Source organism: Hyaena hyaena, unplaced genomic scaffold (genome assembly GCF_003009895.1).
Source record: "Hyaena hyaena isolate Hyena2069 unplaced genomic scaffold, ASM300989v1 scaffold_6, whole genome shotgun sequence".
NCBI classification, from domain to species: Eukaryota; Metazoa; Chordata; class Mammalia; order Carnivora; family Hyaenidae; genus Hyaena; species Hyaena hyaena.
In genome coordinates this window covers 5640054-5660737 of record NW_024080638.1, presented here as the reverse complement: position 1 = coordinate 5660737, position 20684 = coordinate 5640054, and the positions used below count along the sequence as shown (strand labels likewise).

Here is a 20684-nt window from a genome sequence, read left to right as displayed (position 1 = left end):
ATTGTTAATTTTTTGAGGAACCTCCACACTGTTTTCCAGAGGGGCTGCACCAGTTTACATTCCCACCAACAGTGTGGGAATGTAACAGAGGGTGCCCGTTTCTCCACATCCTTGCCAGCATCTATAGTCTCCTGATTTGTTCATTTTAGCCACTCTGACAGGTGTGAGGTGGTATCTCAGTGTGGTTTTGATTTGTATTTCCCTGATGATGAGTTCTGCTGAGCATCGTTTCATGTGTCTGTTGGCCATCTGGATGTCCTCTTTGGAGAAGTGTCTGTTCATGTCTTCTGCCCATTTCTTCACTGGATTATTTGTTTTTCGGGTGTGGACTCTGGTGAGTTCCTTATAGATTTTGGATACTAGCCCTTTATCTGATACGTCATTTGCAACTATCTTTTCCCATTCCGTCAGTTGCCTATTAGTTTTATTGATTGTGTCCTTCGCTGTGCAGAAGCTTTTTATCTTGATGAGGTCCCAATAGTTCATTTTTGCTCTTGATTCCCTTGCCTTTGGGGATGTGTCAAGTAAGAAATTGTTGCAGTTGAGGTCAAGGAGGTTGTTTCCTGCTTTCTCGTCTAGGGTTTTGATGGTTTCCTGTCTCACATTCAGGTCCTTCATCCATTTTGAATTTATTTTTGTGTATCATGTGAGACAGTGATCTAGTTTCACTCTTCTGCATGTTGCTGTCCAGTTCTCCCAACACCCATCTGTTAAAAAGGCTGTCTTTTTCCATTGAATACTCTTTCCCGCTTTGTCAAAGATTAGTTGGCCATACATTTGGGAGTCCAATTCTGAGTTCTCTATTCTATTCCATTGGTCTATGTTCTGTTTTTGTGCCAATACCATACTGTTTTGATGATTAAAGCTTTGTAGTAGAGGGTAAAGTCTGGGATGGTGATGCCTCCCGTTTTGGTTTTCTTCTTCAGTATTACTTTGGGTATTCGGGGTCTTTTGTGGTTCCATACAAATTTTAGGATAGTTTGTTCTAGTTTTGAGAAGAATGCTGGTGCAGTTTTGTTTGGGATCACATTGAATGTGTAGATTGCTTTGGGTAGTAATGACATTTTAACTATATTTATTCTTCCGATCCATGAGCATGGAATGTTTTTCCATTTCTTTGTGTCTTCTTCAATTTCCTTCATAAATTTTCTATAGTTTTCAACATACAGATCTCTCATATCTTTGGTTAGGTTTATTCCTCGGTATTTTATGGTTTCTTGTGCAGTTGTGAATGGGATCAGTTTCTTGATTTCTCTTTCTGTTGCTTCATTATCGGTGTTTAGAAATACAGCTGATTTCTGTGCGTTGATTTTGTACCCTGTCACTTTGCTGAATTCATGGATCAGTTCTAGTAGGCTTCTGGTGGAATCTGTCGGGTTTTCTATGTAGAGTATCATGTCGTCTATGAAAAGTGAAAGTTTGACTTCTTCTTTGCCAATTCTGATGGCATTTATTTCCTTTTGTTGTTTGCTGACGCTAGGACTTCCAGCACTATGTTAAACAACGGTGGTGAGAGTGGACATCCCTGTCGTGTTCCTGATCTCAGGGGGAAAGCTCTCAGTTTTTCCCCATTGGAGATGTTGTTAGCTGAGGGCTTTTATGATGTTTAAGTAAGTTCCTTCTATCCCAGTGTTCTCGAGGGTCTTTATTAAGAAGGGATGCTGTATCTTGTCAAATGCTTTTTCTGCATCTATTGACAAGATCATTTGTTTTTTATATTTTCTTTTGTTGATGTGATGTATCACATTGATTTGCGGATATTGAACCAGCCCTGTAACCCAGGAATGAATCCCATTTGATCATGGTGGATAATTTTTCTTATGTGCTGTTGCATTCGATTTGCAGGTATCTTGTTGAGGATTTTTGCATCCTTATTCATCAAGGATATTGGCCTGTCATTCTTTTTTGCTGGGTCTATGTCTGGCTTGGGAATCAGCATGATGCTGGCTTCATGGAACGAGTCCGGAAGTTTTCCTTCCATTTCTGTTTTTTGGAATAGCTTGAGAAGAATGGGTATTAACTCTGATTTAAATGTCTGGTAGAATCCCCCAAGGAAGCCATCTGGCCTAGGGCTCTTGTTTGTTGGGAGATTTTTGATAACTGATTTAATTTCTTCACTAGTTACGGATCTGTTCAGATTTTCTATCTCTTCCCATGTGAATTTTGGTAGTGCGTGTGTGTTTAGGAATGTGTCCATTTCTTCTAAGTTGTCCAGTTTGTTGGCATATAATTGTTCCCAGTATTCCCTGATAATTGCTTGTATTTCTAAGGTATTGGTTGTAATAAATGCATTTTCATTCATGATTTTGTCTATTTGGGTGCTCTGCTTTTTCTTTTTGAGAAGCCTAGCCAGAGGTTTATCAATTTTTGTTTATTTTTTCAAGAAACTAACTCTTGGTTTCAGTGATCTGTTCATCTGGGTTTTTTTGGATTTTATATCTATTTCTGCCCTGATTTTTATTATTTCTCTTCTTCTACTAGGTTTGGGGTGCTCTTGTTGCTCTCCTTCTAGTTCCTTTAGGTGCGCTGTTAGATTTTGTGTTTATGCTGTTTCTAACTTCTTGAAATAGGCCTGGAGTGCAATGTATTTTCCTCTTAGGACTGCTTTTGCCGCAACCCATAGAGTTTGGATTGTTGTACTTTCATTATCATTTGTTTCCGTATATTTTTAACTTCCTTTTGTAATTGCCTCATTGACCCATTCATTCTTTAGTAAGGTGTTCTTTAATTTAACCTCCATGTTTTTGGAGGTTTTCTGGGCTTCTTCCTATGATTGATTTCAAGTTTCATAGCATTGTGATCTGAAAGTGTGTGTAGTATGATCTCAATTCTTTTATATTATTGAGAGCTGCTTAGTGACCCAGTATGTGATCTGTCTTGGAGATTGTGCCATGTGCACTTGAGAAGAAAGTGAATTCCATAGCGTCAGGTGGTAGAGTTCTAAATATATCTGTCAAATCCATCTGGTCCAGTGTGTCATTCAGGTCCATTGTTCCTTTAGTGATTTTCTGTCTAGTTCATCTATCTGTTGCTGTACGTGGAGTATTGAAGTCCCCTGCTGTTAGCACATTCTTATCCATAAGAGTGTTTTGATTAGAGCATTTAGTCCATTTACATTCAGTGTTATTATTTTAAAATATGGGTTTAGAGTCATTGCGTTCTTTGTAGGATTCATGCTTGCGATGGTGTCTCTGGTACCTTGTGTTCCTTGCAACATTTCCCTCATAGAATCCCCCTTAGGATTTCTTGTAGGGCTGTTTTAGTGGTCATGAATTCTTTCAATTTTTGTTTATTTGGGAAGACTTTTATCTCTCCTTCTGTTCTGAATGACAGAATTGCTGGATAGAGGATTCTTGGCTGCATATTTTTTCTGTTCATCACATTGAAGATTTCCTGCCATTCCTTTCTGGCCTGCCAAGTTTCAGTAGATAGTAACTACTCTGATAGGTCTCGCTTTGTATGTTAGGGCCCTTTGATCTGTAGCTGCTTTCAGAATTCTCTCTGTCCTTATATTTTGCCAGTTTCACTATGATATGTTTGGCAGAAGATCGATTCAAGTTACGTCTGAGGGGAGTTCTCTGTGCCTCTTGGATTTCAGTGTCTGTTTCCTTCCCCAGATTGGGGAAGTTCTCAGCTATACCTGGTTCAAGTACTCCTTCAGCTCCTTTCCAGCTCTTCCTCTTCTGGAATTTCTACGATATGGATGTTGTTGCATTTGATTGCATCACTCAGCTCTTGAACTCTCCTTTCATGTTCCTGGATCAGTTTATCTCTTTGTCCCGGCTTCCTCTTCTTCTATAATTGTGTCTTCTAATTCACCTATTCTCCTCTTTGCCTCTTCAGTCCGTACATTGGACATCTCCATTTTATTATGCACCTTATTTATAGCATTTTTTAATTCATCACAACTATTTTTAAGCTCCATAGTCTTTGTAGCAATAGCTTCTCTTATGTCTTCCATGCTTTTTTTCAAGCCCAGCGATTAATTTTATGACTGTTGTTCTAAATTCTTGTTGAGTTATGTTGCTTATATCTGTTTTGAGCGGTTTTTTAGCTGTCATTTCTTCCTGGATCTTTAGAGGAGAGTTCTTCTGTTTTCTTCATTTTGGCTAGCTTTCTGTCTCTTGTTAGTTTTAAAAGCTTTTTATGCACTCTGCACCTGCGAGTACTGCTATATTAAAGAAGGCTAATTGACTGTCCAGGGACTGTCCGTTCAGGAAGTGTTCTTTTAATGGTGTCTCTTGGTCTCTCTTGTTGAGACTCGGTTATTTTATTTTCCTACTCATAGTAGTATTTGGGACTCTCCACCATGTGTACTTTGGCTTGTTTCTTGAAGTGGCACTGGAAAGGAAAGCAGACAAACACACAGGGAACAAAGGCACGCAGATGCACAGAGAAATCCAACAAACAAGCAAACCGAAAGGGAAAAGGAAAAAAAAAAAAAAGAAAAGAAAAAACCCCAAAAGACAAAGGACAGTCTAAACGCATAAAACCAGATTTCCCAGCTACAAATAAGGAGCAAGGTGTATGCAGTGCTGATGGAAGAGCATATACAGAGAGAGAAGTGACAGGTGCAGGGAGAAAGTGAAATTGGACAGTGACCACGCAGAGAGACTAAGAGGCTTAATTCAGAGAGAAAGAGGAGAATATGGTAAGAGGCAAGGAGAAAGAAATGAAGGTAATGTTACTCAGAGAAACTATATAGTCTGATTTCTCCAGAGAGAGAGAGAGAGAGAGAAAGGTAGCGGTGGAGGTGTAGAATATACAGCTAGAGAATGTATTAAATGTGACTGTTTAAGCAAACCAATGACCAGAGTGCCCATTCCAGCAGAGGGGAGGGATAAGAATGAGACAAGGGAAAATAATCTGAATAGAAAGAATTGATTTAGAATTAATCACAGCAGTGCATCCATGGTGGTCTTGTCCGGGGCTCCAATTAAAAAAAAAAAAAAAAAAAGGCAGCTCTCGAGTGGATGGGTGTGGTTTGGTGTAGGCAGGTCTTAGCCTCCACTGCTCCCGCCGGGCAGGCGGCTCCCTGAGGTCCTGCCTTGGTGGTCGTGGGCAGAAAAATGGCGGCGCCCCAGTCCCTTCATGACCCCAGCGCTGCAAATCACTCTTTTGGGTCCGATCTCCCTGTGCTGCGGGCGCAGCCAAGGTGGCCCGTGTTCTATGTCCCCAGCCATGGCTCGTTTCCAGGTCTTAGTTGGCATGCTTTATTGATACCACCCGAAATACAATCCCACAGGCTGGGCGATTCCCAGCCGGGGATGGAGTCAGGAGAACAGCGGAATAGTTTTACGCTGGGCCACTTCCCACCCAGGGATCAAGAGGGCAGAGCAGTGGAGCAGTTTCTCCTGGTGCCGCCTGGGACCTGGGCGCCCAGCCCAGTCAGCACCACAGCTAGATATAGGATCACTCTCCGTCCAGAGCCGAGGTTTTCTCTTCTCCACGGACAGTTCTATGAGCAGTTTCAGCCACTCTTTCTCTTCCCCTCGATTCTCTGCAGCTCTCCCCACAAAGAGGGCTCCCTCCCCTCCCTCTGTGTCTCTGGCTCCCGGCCCGTTTTTATCTTCCCCAGTTCGCACTCACACACCAGTGAGCTTCTCTTCTTAGTGGACTCTGTCTCTTTTCCTCCCAGACTCGTGCAGTTCAGTGTCTTATGGCTTCAAGCCTTCTCTGTTTGAGAGATGGGGCAAGCAAAATGTATGGAGCTCCCTACTTCTCTGCCATCTTGCCTCCCTCCTTGAATTTCACATTTTAAATCTTACCCATTTCTTTCATTAGGTGGATAAATATTTGAAGGAAATTCTTCAAGATCTGGTTAAGAACCTTACCAGCAGTATGTGGCGAGTTCGAGAATCCAGGTACCATTTTTTGGATATTTATAAGACTAGTCAAATATAAGTGATTTGTTTTCTTCAGGTTTTCAAGCTTTATGCAAAAGGAATAAATTTGTGTTACTAAAAAGCATTTTTTTGGTTGGGTTTCACTATTTAAAACTCTAAAAGAAACTTCTAGTCAGTGGTGTTTCTAAGTTGTCTTAGTTTATAGGAGTATGACATTAAAGATTACTTGTTAAATTGGTACTGTCAAAGTTTTGTAGGGTGTCATTTATATCTTTATATGGTTTATTCAGTGCCTGCCTGCTATGTCCTTTCACTTTGCTGCTAACGGAGGGATACACTGGTAACTAAAAAGTGACGCATCCTCTCAGGCTGTGTTACAGTTGTGGACACAGACGTTTGATGAGTGTAAATATATGCCTGTGGTGTATGTGGCACCAGGGAGTGATCAGGCATTGCTGTCCGGCAGTGGGGGGATAGGAACTGGAAATACAGGCAGAATCCATATTCTTGTTTGGTATGAATGTTTCATAGTAGAAGATTGAGCTATCTTGATCATATATTTGAAAACCAAATTGTTTATTTTCAGCTGTTTAGCTCTGAATGATTTATTGAGAGGAAGACCCCTAGATGACATCATTGATAAACTTCCTGAAATTTGGGAAACTCTTTTCCGGGTGCAAGATGATATCAAGGTATCATAGAAATAAATCTGCATTTATTCATAGAATAGTTGTAAATGGATGGTTAAAATACGTATGTTAGGTATTTCACAACTCACTCTCCAGACAGTTTTTTTTTTTTTTAATTTTTTTAATGCTTTTATTTATTTCTGAGAGAGAGACACAGTGTGAGCAGGGGAGGGTCAGAGAGAGAGAGAGAGATACAGAATCTGAAGCAGGCTCCAGGTTCTGAGCTAGCTGTCAGCACACAGAGCCCGATGCGGGGCTTGAACCCACAAACCATGAGATCATGACCTGAACCAAAGTCAGACGCTTAACCGACTGAGCCACCCAGGCGCCCCTCCAGACAGTTTTAAGAGACAACAGTTTCCTCCCAGAGTGTCAGTCCTCATGTGTCTGTGATGTTGCAAGTTGGATATCCTTAGATCTAAATTGAATTGACTTTTTTTTTTTTTTTAAATGTGGCTATTGTCTGACTTTCTTTCAGTAGAGTTTTCATGATGCTATTGATTAGGATAAATAATAGTTTGGAAATACTGGAAATACAGACTACCTCTACTTGATCAGTTTTTATAAATCGGATCAGTCACTCCCAAATAATGTGACCAATTCCTTTAAATTTTTTCTGGGTGATTCAAATTTTAAATACTTTGATATCTCACCGTTAGAATCAGGCACTTCAGTTCTACCTTTCTTTTTGCTTTATTCATTAGAAATTTTTAAAATTTCAGAATCCTCACATAGGTATCTATACGTTTGTATTAATATACATTTAGTTTCTAAGCTGTTATATTTTATAGCCGTATTTTTGTAAGGTCACAATGGATCCTTCCTAATATAAGAAATACTTGCTGTTATATGTTTCTTGATGGGCAGGGAGCCTAATGAAACACTATTTTTACCTGGCATTGAAAGTAGGATTTTTCACTAATCTGTATAGAGTGAGGAGCAGTTAAATACACATTGTGGGGTGGTTGAGAATAAAACTAATCTGTATCATGCCTTACTTTCCCTCGTGTTTTAGGAATCTGTACGGAAAGCTGCTGAACTAGCTCTGAAAACCCTAAGCAAGGTGAAAACTCCTATCTTTTATCAGGGGTTAGGTGGGGCAGGGTTTTCTGAGACCAGGACGACAAGGACTTCTTTTTTGTCATATAAGTTGACATTGAGTTACAGTGACATGAAGTCATTGGCTTTATGTTCTAGTTCACTAATCTTAGAGTGAATCAGAAACTGGGTACCATTACACTACAATACTAGTAGTTGTGACAAAGTATATGTCTGATCTCTTTATATGGTCAGTTTCTCTGAGTCTTTACATTACATATGACTTGGTGCTGGGCCCTGAAGAAAATATTACTCCTGGAGATCAAGCAACATCGTATCTCTTCTCTTACTATTGCTATTGTTATGTGTTAATTTCCCTTGCATAATTATGAGGTTGCCAAGCTTTTTGAAATAAGTTTCTTACTTGAACTTGATTTTGTGGTATTTCAGGGACTTCTACTTTTTAGTTATGTAAACCTTGGCACAGTTTACATTGTTAGTAAGTAGTAAAACCAGGTTTTAAATCCAGATGTTTCTTTTTTTTTTAATTTTATTTACTTATTTATGTTGAGAGAGAGAGAGCATATGCATGAGTGAGCAGGGGAGGGGTAGAGAGAAAGGGAGAGAGACAGAATCCCACGCAGGCTTTCTGCACAGAGCCTGATGTGGGGCTCAAGCTCATAAACCCATGAGCTCATGACCTGAGCCAGGCTCAAGAGTCGGACGCTTAACTGACTGAGCTGCCCAGGCGCCCCTGAAACTGGTGTTTCTTGTTCCAGATTCGTGCTCCTGACCAGTATGCTATGCTGCCACCCAAAGTTATTGATGATTAAAATACCTTAAGCCTTCTGCAAAGTGCTTTCTTACACATTTTCTCATTTTATTTTCAACTGTTTCCTGTTGGCCTGAGAAGGCCAAAGCTTAGAGAGTGGAAGCATTACCCAATTCCTTTTAGTTACTGGCAGACAGAGGACTCTTTCCTGTTTCTCCTGAAAGTATCATGGAAAGTTGACTCACTTACTCTTTTCTGTGGCTACGGGAAATATTTTGTTAGATGAATGCTTTATCGGTAAGAGGTCAGTGTCACTAATTTCCACACTCTGTGTATGTGAGGTTTGTGTGAAAATGTGTGACCCTGCCAAAGGAGCAGCTGGCCAGAGAACCATCGCTGTCCTTCTGCCTTGCCTTCTGGACAAAGGAATGATGAGCCCTGTGACAGAAGTTCGAGCCCTCAGGTGTGAATCCACTGACTAAATGAATGTATTGGATTTACTTAGTTCCTAGCCATTTAGCAGAAATAGTGTGTCTCTGAATGTGACATTCTTAGAGTATGGAGAAATGAGTTGAGGATAGTCTGTTGAGGTGACCCAAGAGTATTTGTGAAAAGTTGTGAGGCAGAGCATGTTTGCCGAAACACATACTCTTATGGGGGACCTTGTTTTGGACTAGCATTCTGCTGTTATGCCTTGACCTTGAGTATCAAGGTGCCTTACTGTGTTGCCATCAGCCTCTGCCCCCAGCAGGCACACATTTCTGTTATGTCACAGATCCTTGGTAGTTATTGGTTATATCATGTTAATATTTCACAGATCACTAGGTATAAAATAGTATCACCTGCAACAATGAAATACTAAAAAAAATACACTCATATATTTCACATATATGGCTATTTTGTAAAATTCAGTGGTGAAGGATTCTAGTTTGTATTGTTTTTCTATTTTTCAACTAGAGTCCTATCTAGGAATTTTATCTGTCATTTTAGTTCAGTCTTAAAATTAGATCAGATTAATAGTACCAGCATAGTACCATACTTATATATGTAACTGTTTCATACTACTTCTAATAAAATAGCTGAATGAAGGTTGTTTAAAAAAATTATTTGTGTAACAAAGGCAAGGGAATGATAAAATTAGGGTATTACCATTTTGCTATCCTCTGTAAAATAATTTGGGGTAGTAATCATTAGCAGCTTCTAAACCCACTGGTGAAAGGCTGATGGGAAACTTTAAGTGAATGGTTAGGTTAGCCATGCTTGAATCCACTGATAACTCTTCACAAAAAAAGACAAGCAGACATTACATGCATCATAGTGTGCTAGAATAGGACATGTACATCACCACCTGTGAAGATTCTTATTAAAAAAAAAAATAGAACCTGAGCCTAATTTAGCCTCCAGGTCTGTACAAAGAACAGAAGGGCATGTTAAATGACACCATTAGAATATAGTTAGAGAGTCCAAATTATAAGAAAAAAGAGTAGGGATGACACTTTTAGAAAGGTTTTAAGGAATACAGTAAATTGTAGTGTGTGGCTGGGCTCTGGATCCAGTTCCAGCAAAGCAACGCTTTTTTTTTTAAGTTTAGTTATTTTGAGAGAGCAGGGGAGGCGCAGAGAGAGAGAGAGAGAGAGACAATCCCAAGCAGGCTTCGCATTGTCCGTGCAGAGCCTGATGTGGGGGCTTGATCTCACAAACCATGAGCTCATGACCTGAGCCAAGATCAGGAGTCTGACACTTCACTAACTGAGCCACTCAGGTGCTCAGCAACAAACCAACTCTTAAAGACATTTGTGAGACAATTATGGAATTTGGATATCAGATTATATGAAAAATATTAATATTTTCTAAGTTTGAAAATGATATTTTGATTGTAGTAAAGAATCCTTGCCTCTCAGTGACACATGCTGAAGTTTAGGTAGGGGATACTTTAAGGTAATACGATGTCAGGGGGAAGAAGTGTGCTTTTGTGTATGGAAAAGGTATAAATGAACCAAAATTGGCCAAAAGTTGCTAATTGTTGAATCAAGTAGAAAATATGTAGAATTTCATTTATGATTCATTCTTTCACATATACTGAAAATTTTCTATAATAAAAAGTAAAGGAAAAAAATAGTGCCAAGACCAGACTCTAACCAGGTGAATGTATTCCTGAATGCAGTAAAATACAGAATGTCCTCATGATTAGATTTGCAGAGCTTCTTGCTTATATCAAAAGGACTTAAGAGTTGTGTTCTGTGTGTCTGTAGCATTAACACCCTTGTGAAGATTAGCAAAAGTGCAGGAGCCATGTTGAAACCACATGCGCCAAAACTCATCCCAGCTCTGTTGGAATCCTTAAGTGTATTGGAACCCCAGGTTCTCAATTATTTGAGCCTCCGGGCTACAGACCAAGAAAAGGTGAGTTAACAACACAGACATATTGGTCAGGGTCAAGGAGGAAAAGGCTTGCTAGGTACTGAGTTCCATCTGAACAGTCTTTCCAGTGTCCCTAGACAGACTCCATGACTCGAATGATACCATCACCACTCTTGAAATCACTCAACTCCTGTGACTACAGGCAGTGGGTTTTGGGGAGGGTGGTGGGAGGGAGCACAAGGAGGGCTCATACACTATTTTGTGAATTGGATGAAAGCTAACACTTCCATTAAAAAAATGCATTTACATTTATTTAACACAGGTTTTTTTTATGTGTTTTTTTTTTTGGGGGGGGGAGGGGGTTCTACACCTTCAGAGTCCTTCTATGGACCACTCCTGCCCTTACAAGTGCAGAGGATTTGTATCTAGACTTGGGCATAGTCCAAAATTATTCTGCTTTTCAGATATATGATAGTTGCCTAGACTGCTTTTTAAAAATTGTAGGTGAAACGTTGATTATGGAAAAATAATGCAGAAGGGTAGACAGTCATCCCCTAGGAGTTCCCTCGCCCCTGCTGGTATAGTATCACTTCCTGAGGGTTCCCATTCTCAGTGGGTTCCTGAGTCTGTTTTGAAATTCCCATGTAGTCACAGGCTACAAACCCACACAAGCACATGCATTTAAAAATAGACTATGACCGTTGTTCTACAATTTGCTTTTTGTTATTGACAATAGATCATATCTGTAGATAGAGCTACTTCATTCTTTTTAATGCATGCGTCATATTCTGCAGTGAGGTGATTTCAGATGTTAGAGAGATTATGCAGCATCAAAGGTTGTGCCTGTTCCTTTATCTATATATTATTTTTAGAAATTTCTTCTAGAAGTAAAGCCCTTTTATGGGTGTGTGTGTGTGTGTGTGTGTGGTGGGTTCTTCGTAATTAATTGAATGTGCTGAGTGACTTGAATTTGTGTTCTCAGGCTGCGATGGATAGTGCTCGACTTAGTGCTGCCAAATCCTCTCCCATGATGGAAACAATCAACATGGTCAGTGCCTCATGTAATAGGAATGTTTGTTTGGCTACCTTAGAGTGTGATTTTTCATTCTTCAGGGTCCATCAAATGATGTAGAGACTTAAGGGATGAGTCAAGTACCTATTGTGACTGCTGTTTTTTCTCAGTATGGTTCTTTTTTCTTCTTCTAGATTACTAAATTGAATAAATCATTTTCTAAATACCAAAGTTCTTTAGTTCAGATTTGCGTTACACAGAAGAACAGCATATTAAAAGATCCCTCTATAAATGTATATCTCTTTTGGCCTGCCTGTTTACAAAGATTCAGATAGCTGTCTCTGCCCGAGCATTGTCTTTGGGAGGACCTCGGAAGGTTGTAAGCTGGAGGTTCCGTGAAGGTAGGCGGCATAGAGGGAAAGAGAACTCAAGCAATGCTGAAATGTTTTAACCACGGAGAGGGATTTGCAGAAAAGAGCTGCTTGGCACTGAGGTTCTAAATTCTAAAGATCCTGGAGTCTGGGATTAGAGGTCACTAAAGGCTAGAACCAGCCCTCCTGTGCATACCCTGGAGTGCTTAACTGACAGCTTGTGAGCTACTGGAAGTTGTTTTGCTAAGCAGAGTGCAAGGCTGGACAAGAGAAGAAGATGTTTTTTAGTGCTTATGGGGGCACTTTCCCCAAAATTTGGTCTAAGGATGTTATGTATTAATTAGATTATTGAGGAGAGAAGAACTCTTAAATAAATAGAAACGGTTAGCAAACGCCTTATAGATAATGGTCATTTACAATAGAATGTGTGTCATTGCATTTCTAAAACATAGTATTCAGCTAACAAGGTGGCATTAATAAGCTGGTTTGGTTGGGCAGGCCCGCTGAAGCCAATTCATGTGTTTTCCACTCAGCATGAATCGGTAAGGAGGAAGATAGGCCCAGAGAAATCCCTTCTTTTTGGGTAATTATAATTCATTTTCTCCTTTAGTAAGGCAGTGTTTTTTGTTATTTTTGTTTTGTTATTATTTTTATTTTTTAAAAACTTTTTTTTTTTTTTTTTTAAGTTTATTTGAGAGCGCACCTGAGCTGGGGGCCTGGGGAAGGGCAGAGAAAGGGAGAGAGAATCTAAAGCAGGCTCTGCTCTGTCAGCACAGAGCTTGATGTGGGGCTCAGTCTTACCAACAGCAAGATCATGACCTGAGCCGAAATTAAGAGCTGAACGCTCAATTGACGTAGCCACCCAGGTGCCCCTTGTTTTTTTTTAATGTTGATCCACTGATGAATGGCTTTTCTGTTCATAGTACAGTGGTAGTTTTACGTTGATATGAGTGCAAAATTAAGCCAGCAATTTTTTCAGCTTCAGTTCAAATCCAGTGGATAACATATTTGACATAGCAGTTTTAATTGGTGATGTGGTATTGACTTCGTCATTTTCTAAGGTTAACTTTACATTTATTCTTTTTCCACAGTGCCTGCAGTATCTTGATGTGTCGGTGCTGGGTGAGCTGGTTCCTAGATTATGTGAATTGATCAGAAGTGGTGTGGGTCTGGGAACCAAGGTAAGTAAGTATTTTTCACAAGAGGATTCACATCTTCATTAGTTTGGGCCACAAAAATGTAATAGCTGTCATACTGAAATTCATTGTTCTCTGTAAACCTTAATATTTTATATTAACTATTTTGTTTCTATGGTTGCACTAATAACTTAAAACCTGTAACTTACTCAAAATATAAAACATGTGACTTATTCAATAAATAGTGTCTTACTTTTTTAATGGAATCATTTCTGTCCCTGATGGGACAGAATATAATGAATATGCCCTCTGGGTCCTCATCATGATCAGTTATTAATGGAAATGCTTGTCGAGATATTGAGGCACGATGGTTTTAGGTGGTGATTAGTGTTTTCACAGGGGCCAGCAGGTATCTGGTTAGAAAAATGTCTTCTTCTCCAAGATCTCTCAAGGATCTGACTCAGTCCCACACTTTAAAAACAACAACTCAGATTTTTTTCTCCTGATAAAATTAATACTTGCTTGCATTTAAAAATTTTAGCATTTATAGATCAGGAGGAAGGTAAAGATTGTCCATTAAGTTTACCACGTAGGGGTAATCGCTGTTAATATTTCACAGTTTTCTTCCCCTCTCTTTCCTGGGCCTGTGTGTTCTGCAGCGTCCTCTTTATAATGGCCGGAGGGTACTCTGTTGTGTGGCTGCAGCAGCATTTATTTCAGTCCCTGAAGGAACATCTGATTTGTTGTCAGCTTTTTTGATATTAAACCAGCACTGTGATGAATGTCTTTAGACACAGCTGAAGCTATTTGTTTTGGTTAAATTCTTAGAACTGAAAATGTCAGAACAAGGGTCGCCAAGAGGACATATGTTTCCCTCCCAAAAGACTGTACCAGTTTTCTTTCTTATTTGCGGTGTATGTGAGAGTACACATCTTCCTGCTGGAAGCCTTGAAAAAAAGTCTTTGCATTGCTACTTTAAAATAAGGACCATCCTCTTTCCAGATTGAATCCTAAAGGGGCTGTTAGGCTTCATAGATTTCTCATCTTTAAATCATTGACACCTAAGACAAAGGGTTTGAAAGACAGAACCATTGTGACCATCAAATTTAGACCTTTGCCTTTGTAACCCTGTAGGGAGGCTGTGCCAGTGTCATTGTGTCATTAACTACTCAGTGTCCCCAGGACCTAACACCTTACTCAGGTGAGTTTGTCAAAACTGTGTGTGGTGACATTTTGGTATGGCCATGTCTTGTGTGACAAGGTTTTTGAAAAAAAAAAAAATTATCAATCAGACAAGCTTGTGATCTTCTGTATGATTTTTCTCCTTTAACCCCCTTTTTCTTCCTTTGTTTCATTGTTTGCAAGCAGGTGCAGGGATGATCAAGTTTAGCTAGTGTTCACGGTTCTATAAGTATTGCATTAATTCTTACTGGTTTAAGAAGGTGAAAGTATCTGCCATTTTGTAGGATTTGTTTACCATTTATGTCTAACTTTTTTAAGTTTTTGAGAGAGAGAACACACAAGTGGGGGAGGGGCAGAGATAGAGGGAGAGAGAGACTCCCACACTGTCAACACAGAGCCTGATGTGGGGCTTGAGCTCATGAACCATGAGATCATGACCTGAACTGAAAAAAGAGTCAGATGTTCAACCGACTAAGCCAACGAAGGTGTCCCTTTTTATGCCTAATTTTCTGTCAGCATTTTTTCTCTTCAGGTGGGAAGAGGGCTAATGAACTTTATGTACCTAGCTCTCATTTTTATAACGTTTCCTGCAGTATTCTAGACACAGATTAATGTTTAATTTCATATCAGGAAAGGAAGCAAGTGGATAGTACAAATGTAACATACTTGGGTTCCAAACTAGCATGGAATAAATCAGATGTTAATTACAGGATTAAGTTTGTTTTTGTCCTGGGAACAGAGCAGAACATTTTTTTCCGTTATTTCTGATAGGTAAACAAGAATCACGTTTTTGTCCATTACTTCTGATAGGTAAACTTATGAGTGCTTTGCTCAGTGGCCTGACAGATCGGAACAGTGTAATTCAGAAATCTTGTGCGTTTGCCATGGGCCATTTAGTTCGGGTGAGTTGGATTTCATATTTAATTAAGTAATTCTGCTTTGGTAATTATAAAGAAATAAGTAGGGTTGCTTTTTATTTTTCAGACCTCACGGGATAGCAGCACTGAGAAACTCCTGCAGAAGCTCAATGGCTGGTACATGGAGAAAGAAGGTACCTTTCTTTTCGTCCTGTTACTTTTAATTTAGATGTTAGCAATCTAGGAAAGCAGTACAAATCAGGTCTTGCCTTCTGTGATATTATGTGCTTTGCTAGGAACAGTTCTGATTGGTTTTATGGATTTGTTTTGCCATGGTCCAAGCTGAGTAGTTTGTTGAGATCAGTCATCCTGACTAACAGCAGAAAGTAGTATGAAGTTTACAGTGTTTCTCCTCCTCTTTAGAACCCATCTACAAGACCTCTTGTGCTTTGACTGTTCATGCTATTGGACGATACAGCCCGGATGTATTGAAGAACCATGCCAAAGAAGTTCTGCCTTTGGCATTTCTGGGCATGCATGAAATAACTGAGGAGGAGAAAGCAGAGAAGGAAGAGTGTAACTTATGGACTGAAGTTTGGCAGGAAAATGTACCTGGTTAGTAAACCGCGCCTGTGAATTAAGCCTGTTTCTTAAAAAACACAGCAGGGATTTTTACTCCTATTTTTCATTTAGATACTCCTGTAGTTACTTTCCCAGAACCCTAACAGCACGTGTCCCATTTGGTTTAAAGCCTGTCCAAATTGCTGCATTCTCAAGGTTGGCGCTCAGAGCTCTTTGCTCTCCGCTCTCATTGCTGCCCATGTAAGAGAACAGAACCTCTGCCCAAGCAAAGTAGAGCTGTACCTATTTGAGTTGGGAGTTGGTGATTCTATGTTGCCTTAGTGTATTCCTTCAGAGTGATGCTTCTTCATTCTGTACTTTACCTTCATGTACAAATGGGTGGAGACCATTTGCATGACACCCTCCTGTGGACATATTCAAGTTCATAAAGACTTACTGTTGTAAAGGTGTATCCCAACACTCCCCTCTTTCTCTCTCTTTCAGAGAGTGGTGTGATGTAGTAACCTTTGAGAACATTTATTGCTTTAGACTGATAGTCACTGCCTTTTTCTTTTTCATACTTATAAGAGAAAAACCAGTTGATTTTTTTTTTGTCATTTAAAAGTTGCTTTAATTTTGCTTTTCATAACCTAGGTTCCTTTGGTGGCATTCGGTTATACCTGCAGGAGTTGATTATCATTACCCAGAAGGCTTTGCAGTCTCAGTCCTGGAAAATGAAAGCCCAGGGTGCAATTGCCATGGCATCAATTGCAAAACAAACCAGCTCCCTAGTACCTCCATATCTGGGAATGATACTGACCGCATTACTGCAAGGCCTGGCTGGACGAACATGGGCAGGAAAGGTAAAGGAACCATTCATGCCCAGTTAAATTAAAGGTATCCTTAAAGGATTATGATTTCATCTTTCATTTTCTATAAAAATTAGAATCTGCTTTTGTGGGATGTCACATGGATTGTTTTATCTGAACCAGCTTTCCTAGCCAGTGGGAAGCTCTGTGTAAACTTTGTCTGATTAAATATGATGTTACATCAAAATGTAACCCACATGTTTTTGAGTACTGCATAGTAATGCGGATGGATTTTTATTTATCACATTTAGCTTTCCAAGAGAAGTTTTAAATCACGTGGTTGGCTGTTTTATACCTGGTCACCTCGTGAACAGATCAGGATTGGGCACACATTGAGTTGAGTAGAAGGCCAGCTGTGCCTAAACCTGGAGCTGAGGGTGCCTGTCGCTGAGACCTGTGAATTAGTCACTTCATACACACGGCTGATAGTAGATTACCTACAGTGAACACTCAGTGGGGAACACAAGATGTGGCAGCATTTAACAATCTACTTGATGTCACAGTCAGTAGCGGCCAACACAGTACTGTAGAAGTGCGGGACGGGGAGTTCTGTGATTGACCTTGGACAAGTCAGGTCTCTCGGCTTTCTAAAATGGAGATGAAGACACTTGTCCTCCCTCTGTGGTTTGCAGGAAAACTCTGCAGATGTGCTTGTTAAATAGCAAAGCGCGTTAAAGATACTATGACTCTAGCTAAGTTACTAAATATTCCTGAGCTAATTCAGTCATTGTATATAGAATGTAAATGACACACGTGTGCTTAACAGTATTCCCTCATCTTTCAATCCTTTAGGAAGAGCTGTTGAGAGCCATTGCATGTGTGGTGACAGCTTGCAGGTAAATGTTTTTTCAGTGATGATGCCATTTCTTAATCAGAACCCGAAAGCTGTGGTCCTTACTAACTATCCCGATGCTTTTGTGTGGCTCTTCTAGTGCACAGCTGGAAAAGCCTGTGCCCAATCAGCCCAGCACAAATGAAATTCTCCAGGCTGTCCTGAAGGAGTGTTGCAAAGAGAATCTTAAATACAAGATCGTAGCAATCAGCTGTGCGGCGGATGTCTTGAAGGCCACCAAAGAAGACAGATTCCAGGAGTTTTCAGACATTGTCATACCTCTCATCAAGAAGGTCATGACCGCCTGTTATCCCTTCTGGTCTAGTTTGTTTGTTTATTTATTTTTTTATTTTTATTTTTTTAATTATTTATTTCTAGGAGAGAGAGAGAGAGAGAGACAGCGTGAGCAGGGGAGGGTCAGAGAGAGAGGGAGTCACAGACTTTGAAACAGGCTCCAGGCTCTGGGCCGGCAGTCAGCACAGAGCTCGACGCGGGGCTCGAACCCACGAACCGTGAGATCATGACCTAAGCGAAAGTCGGACACTTAACCGACTAAGCCACCCAGGCGCCCCTATTTATTTATTTTTTAATGTTTATTTTTGAGAGAGAGAGAGACAGAATGTGAGCAGGGGAGGGGCAGAGAGAGACACACACACAGAATCCGAAACAGGCTCCACCTCTGAGCTGTCAGCACAGAGCCTGATGCACGGGGCTCAAGCCCACGAACTCCGAGATCATGACCTGAGCTGAAGTTGGACGCTTAACTGACTGAGCCACTCAGGTGTCCCCCTTCTGATCTAGTTTATACTTAAAAACTAAATTTAAAAAGATAAAAAGAAAAAAAATGTGAAACTTAGAAACTTAAAAACTTAAAACATTTAAAAAGAAGGAAAAGAAAGGAAGATTTTCCTGGTGCCCTGTGTACATATTTTATTAGGATTAGTGTAACTGCAAATAGCAGAAAATCCGAAAATAGCATGGCCTCAAACAAGATAGCTGCTTTTCTGTCAGCTGAGAGTCTAGGCATTGTGGCTGGTTACGGCCTGGAGCCCTGCTTTCCTACAGTGTGTGGGTGTGCGACTGCCTTCCAGGCAGGCGACAGCAGAGTAGAGGAGGAAATGATGAAGGATCCAACTAGGTGCGTCTGTTCTCTCTCAAGGAGAGTTCTTGGACATCTCTGTGTGGCACTTTCACTTCTATTTCCCTGGCCAGTACTGAGCCAGGTAGCACCTGGCTAGGAAAGGCAGTCTTCTAGTTGTCCATTTGCCTGCCATGGGAGAAGGGGAGAGTGGGTGTTCATTGCAGGGATTTCAACCTGCAAGCTGGGAAACTCAAGACTATAGGAACAGTGAGTTCCAGGAGTCAATGTTGGAACGAATGTAGAGTCTCTGACATAGTGGTGATATGCTTTGCCTTTTAACTGTGTGCAGAAGCCACCCGAGTCATCCTAGAGTAAAGACAAGATCACCGTTTCACTGTGGGTTTTTTTTTTTAATTTATTTTTTAGTTTTTAATTAAAAAAAATTGTTTTAATGTTTATTCATTTTTGAGAGAGACAAAGTGTGAGTGGAGGAGGGGCAGAGAAAGAGGGAGACACAGGATCTGAAGCAAGCCCCAGGCTCCAAGCTGTCAGCACAGAGCCTGACATGGGGCTCAAACCCACAAGCTGTGGGATCATGTCCTGAGCTGAAGTCAGATGCTTAACTGAGCCACCCAGGCACCCCTCAGGGTTTCACTGTTATTTGTCTCTGCCATATATTGAGAGACTTTGATAAGAAAGACTTAAGTGTCATTTGGAAAATAAAGTACTCATTTTTAGAGATTGGGTACTGGTCCAGAGAAAAAAAGGTTATGGTTTATCATTTATTTTTTTATGAAATACGAAATGTTTTAAATAGGATTTTTATTTCTTGTGTTGCTGCTAATTGGTTTTCTTTCAACAGAAAGCTGTTTAGATAATTTCTGTTATATACTGATAGTACATGGATTTGAGAGACTTGTGTTTTAAATTCATTATATCACCAGCTAGATGACATACCTCTCAGCTTGTTTTTCTTTAAAGAGTTTGGATTTAGATGATTACCAGATTCTTTCATCTTTAATCTCATGATTCTAATGCAAGGCTTTTAGGTTACACTTAAAATACTACATATACAGGCACAGGGGTGCCTAGGTGGCTCAGTTGGTTAAGCATCTGAATCTTTTTTTTTTGAGAGAGGGCACAAGTGAGTGAGAGGCAGAGAGCGAGAGAATCCATGAGGGACAGGGAGAAGTGTGGCTCGCACAAGGCAAGGCTGGAGTTTACCTGAAGGTGGAGCTCATACTCACCCAAAGCGGGGCTTGTGCTCAAGAACTATGAGATCATGATCTGAGCCAAAGTCAGATGCTTAACCGACTGAGTCACCCAGGTGCCCTTTTTTTGGTTCTTGAACATCTGCACCCACATACAGGGGAGGGGCAGAGAGAGAGGGAGGGAGAGAATCCCAAGCAGGCCTCCTGCTGTCACTGCAGAGCCCAGATGTGGAGCTCAGTCTCACAACCATGAGATCATGGCCTGACTGGAAATCAAGAGTTGAATGTTTAACTGACTGAGCCACCCAGGTACCCCATGTGTCTCTCTCTTTTTTTCCTTAATCTTTTTTTTATAATGTTTCATATTATTTATTTTTGAAAGAGAGAGAGAACAGGAGCAGGGGAGGGGCAGAAAGAGAAGGAGACACAGAATCCGAAGCAGGCTCCAGGCTCTAAGCTGTCAGCACAGAGCCTGATGTGGGGCTCGAACTCATGAACCGTGAGATCATGACCTGAGTGGAAGTCAGAAGTCTGACTCTAGATCTCAGCTCAGGTTTTGCTCTCAGGGTCGTGAGTTCAAGCCTCCATGCCCAGTGTGGAGCCTACATAAAACCAAACAAACTACATATATAGCATATTTTTCACCTTTTCTTACAGATTCCTTTAGAGGCTTTTCCAAGAGCCTAAGTGTCCATCAACAGATGAATGGATCAAGAAGATGTGGTTTATCTATACGATGGAATACTACATGGCAATGAGAAACAATGAAATCTGGCCATGTGTAGCAACATGGGTGGACCTTGAGGGTGTTATGCTGAGCGAAATAAGTCAGGCAGAGAAGGACAAATATCATATGTTTGCACGTA

General features: G+C 40.4%; 1 protein-coding gene across 3 annotated transcripts in view; it reads left to right on the top strand.

The window, feature by feature from the left end:
- Nucleotides 1-20684, top strand: part of ECPAS (Ecm29 proteasome adaptor and scaffold) — a 111040-nt gene that overhangs the window by 82989 nt on the left and 7367 nt on the right. For all 3 annotated transcript variants that reach the window (XM_039239790.1, XM_039239781.1, XM_039239799.1), the window contains 14 exons: nt 5785-5864; nt 6433-6538; nt 7551-7598; nt 8687-8808; nt 10598-10748; nt 11689-11754; nt 13181-13270; nt 14360-14426; nt 15218-15309; nt 15392-15458; nt 15688-15879; nt 16480-16688; nt 17487-17530; nt 17627-17819. In XM_039239790.1, the coding sequence (XP_039095721.1) occupies nt 5785-5864; nt 6433-6538; nt 7551-7598; nt 8687-8808; nt 10598-10748; nt 11689-11754; nt 13181-13270; nt 14360-14426; nt 15218-15309; nt 15392-15458; nt 15688-15879; nt 16480-16688; nt 17487-17530; nt 17627-17819 (1527 nt within the window). The remainder of the gene's footprint in view (nt 1-5784; nt 5865-6432; nt 6539-7550; nt 7599-8686; nt 8809-10597; nt 10749-11688; nt 11755-13180; nt 13271-14359; nt 14427-15217; nt 15310-15391; nt 15459-15687; nt 15880-16479; nt 16689-17486; nt 17531-17626; nt 17820-20684) is intronic.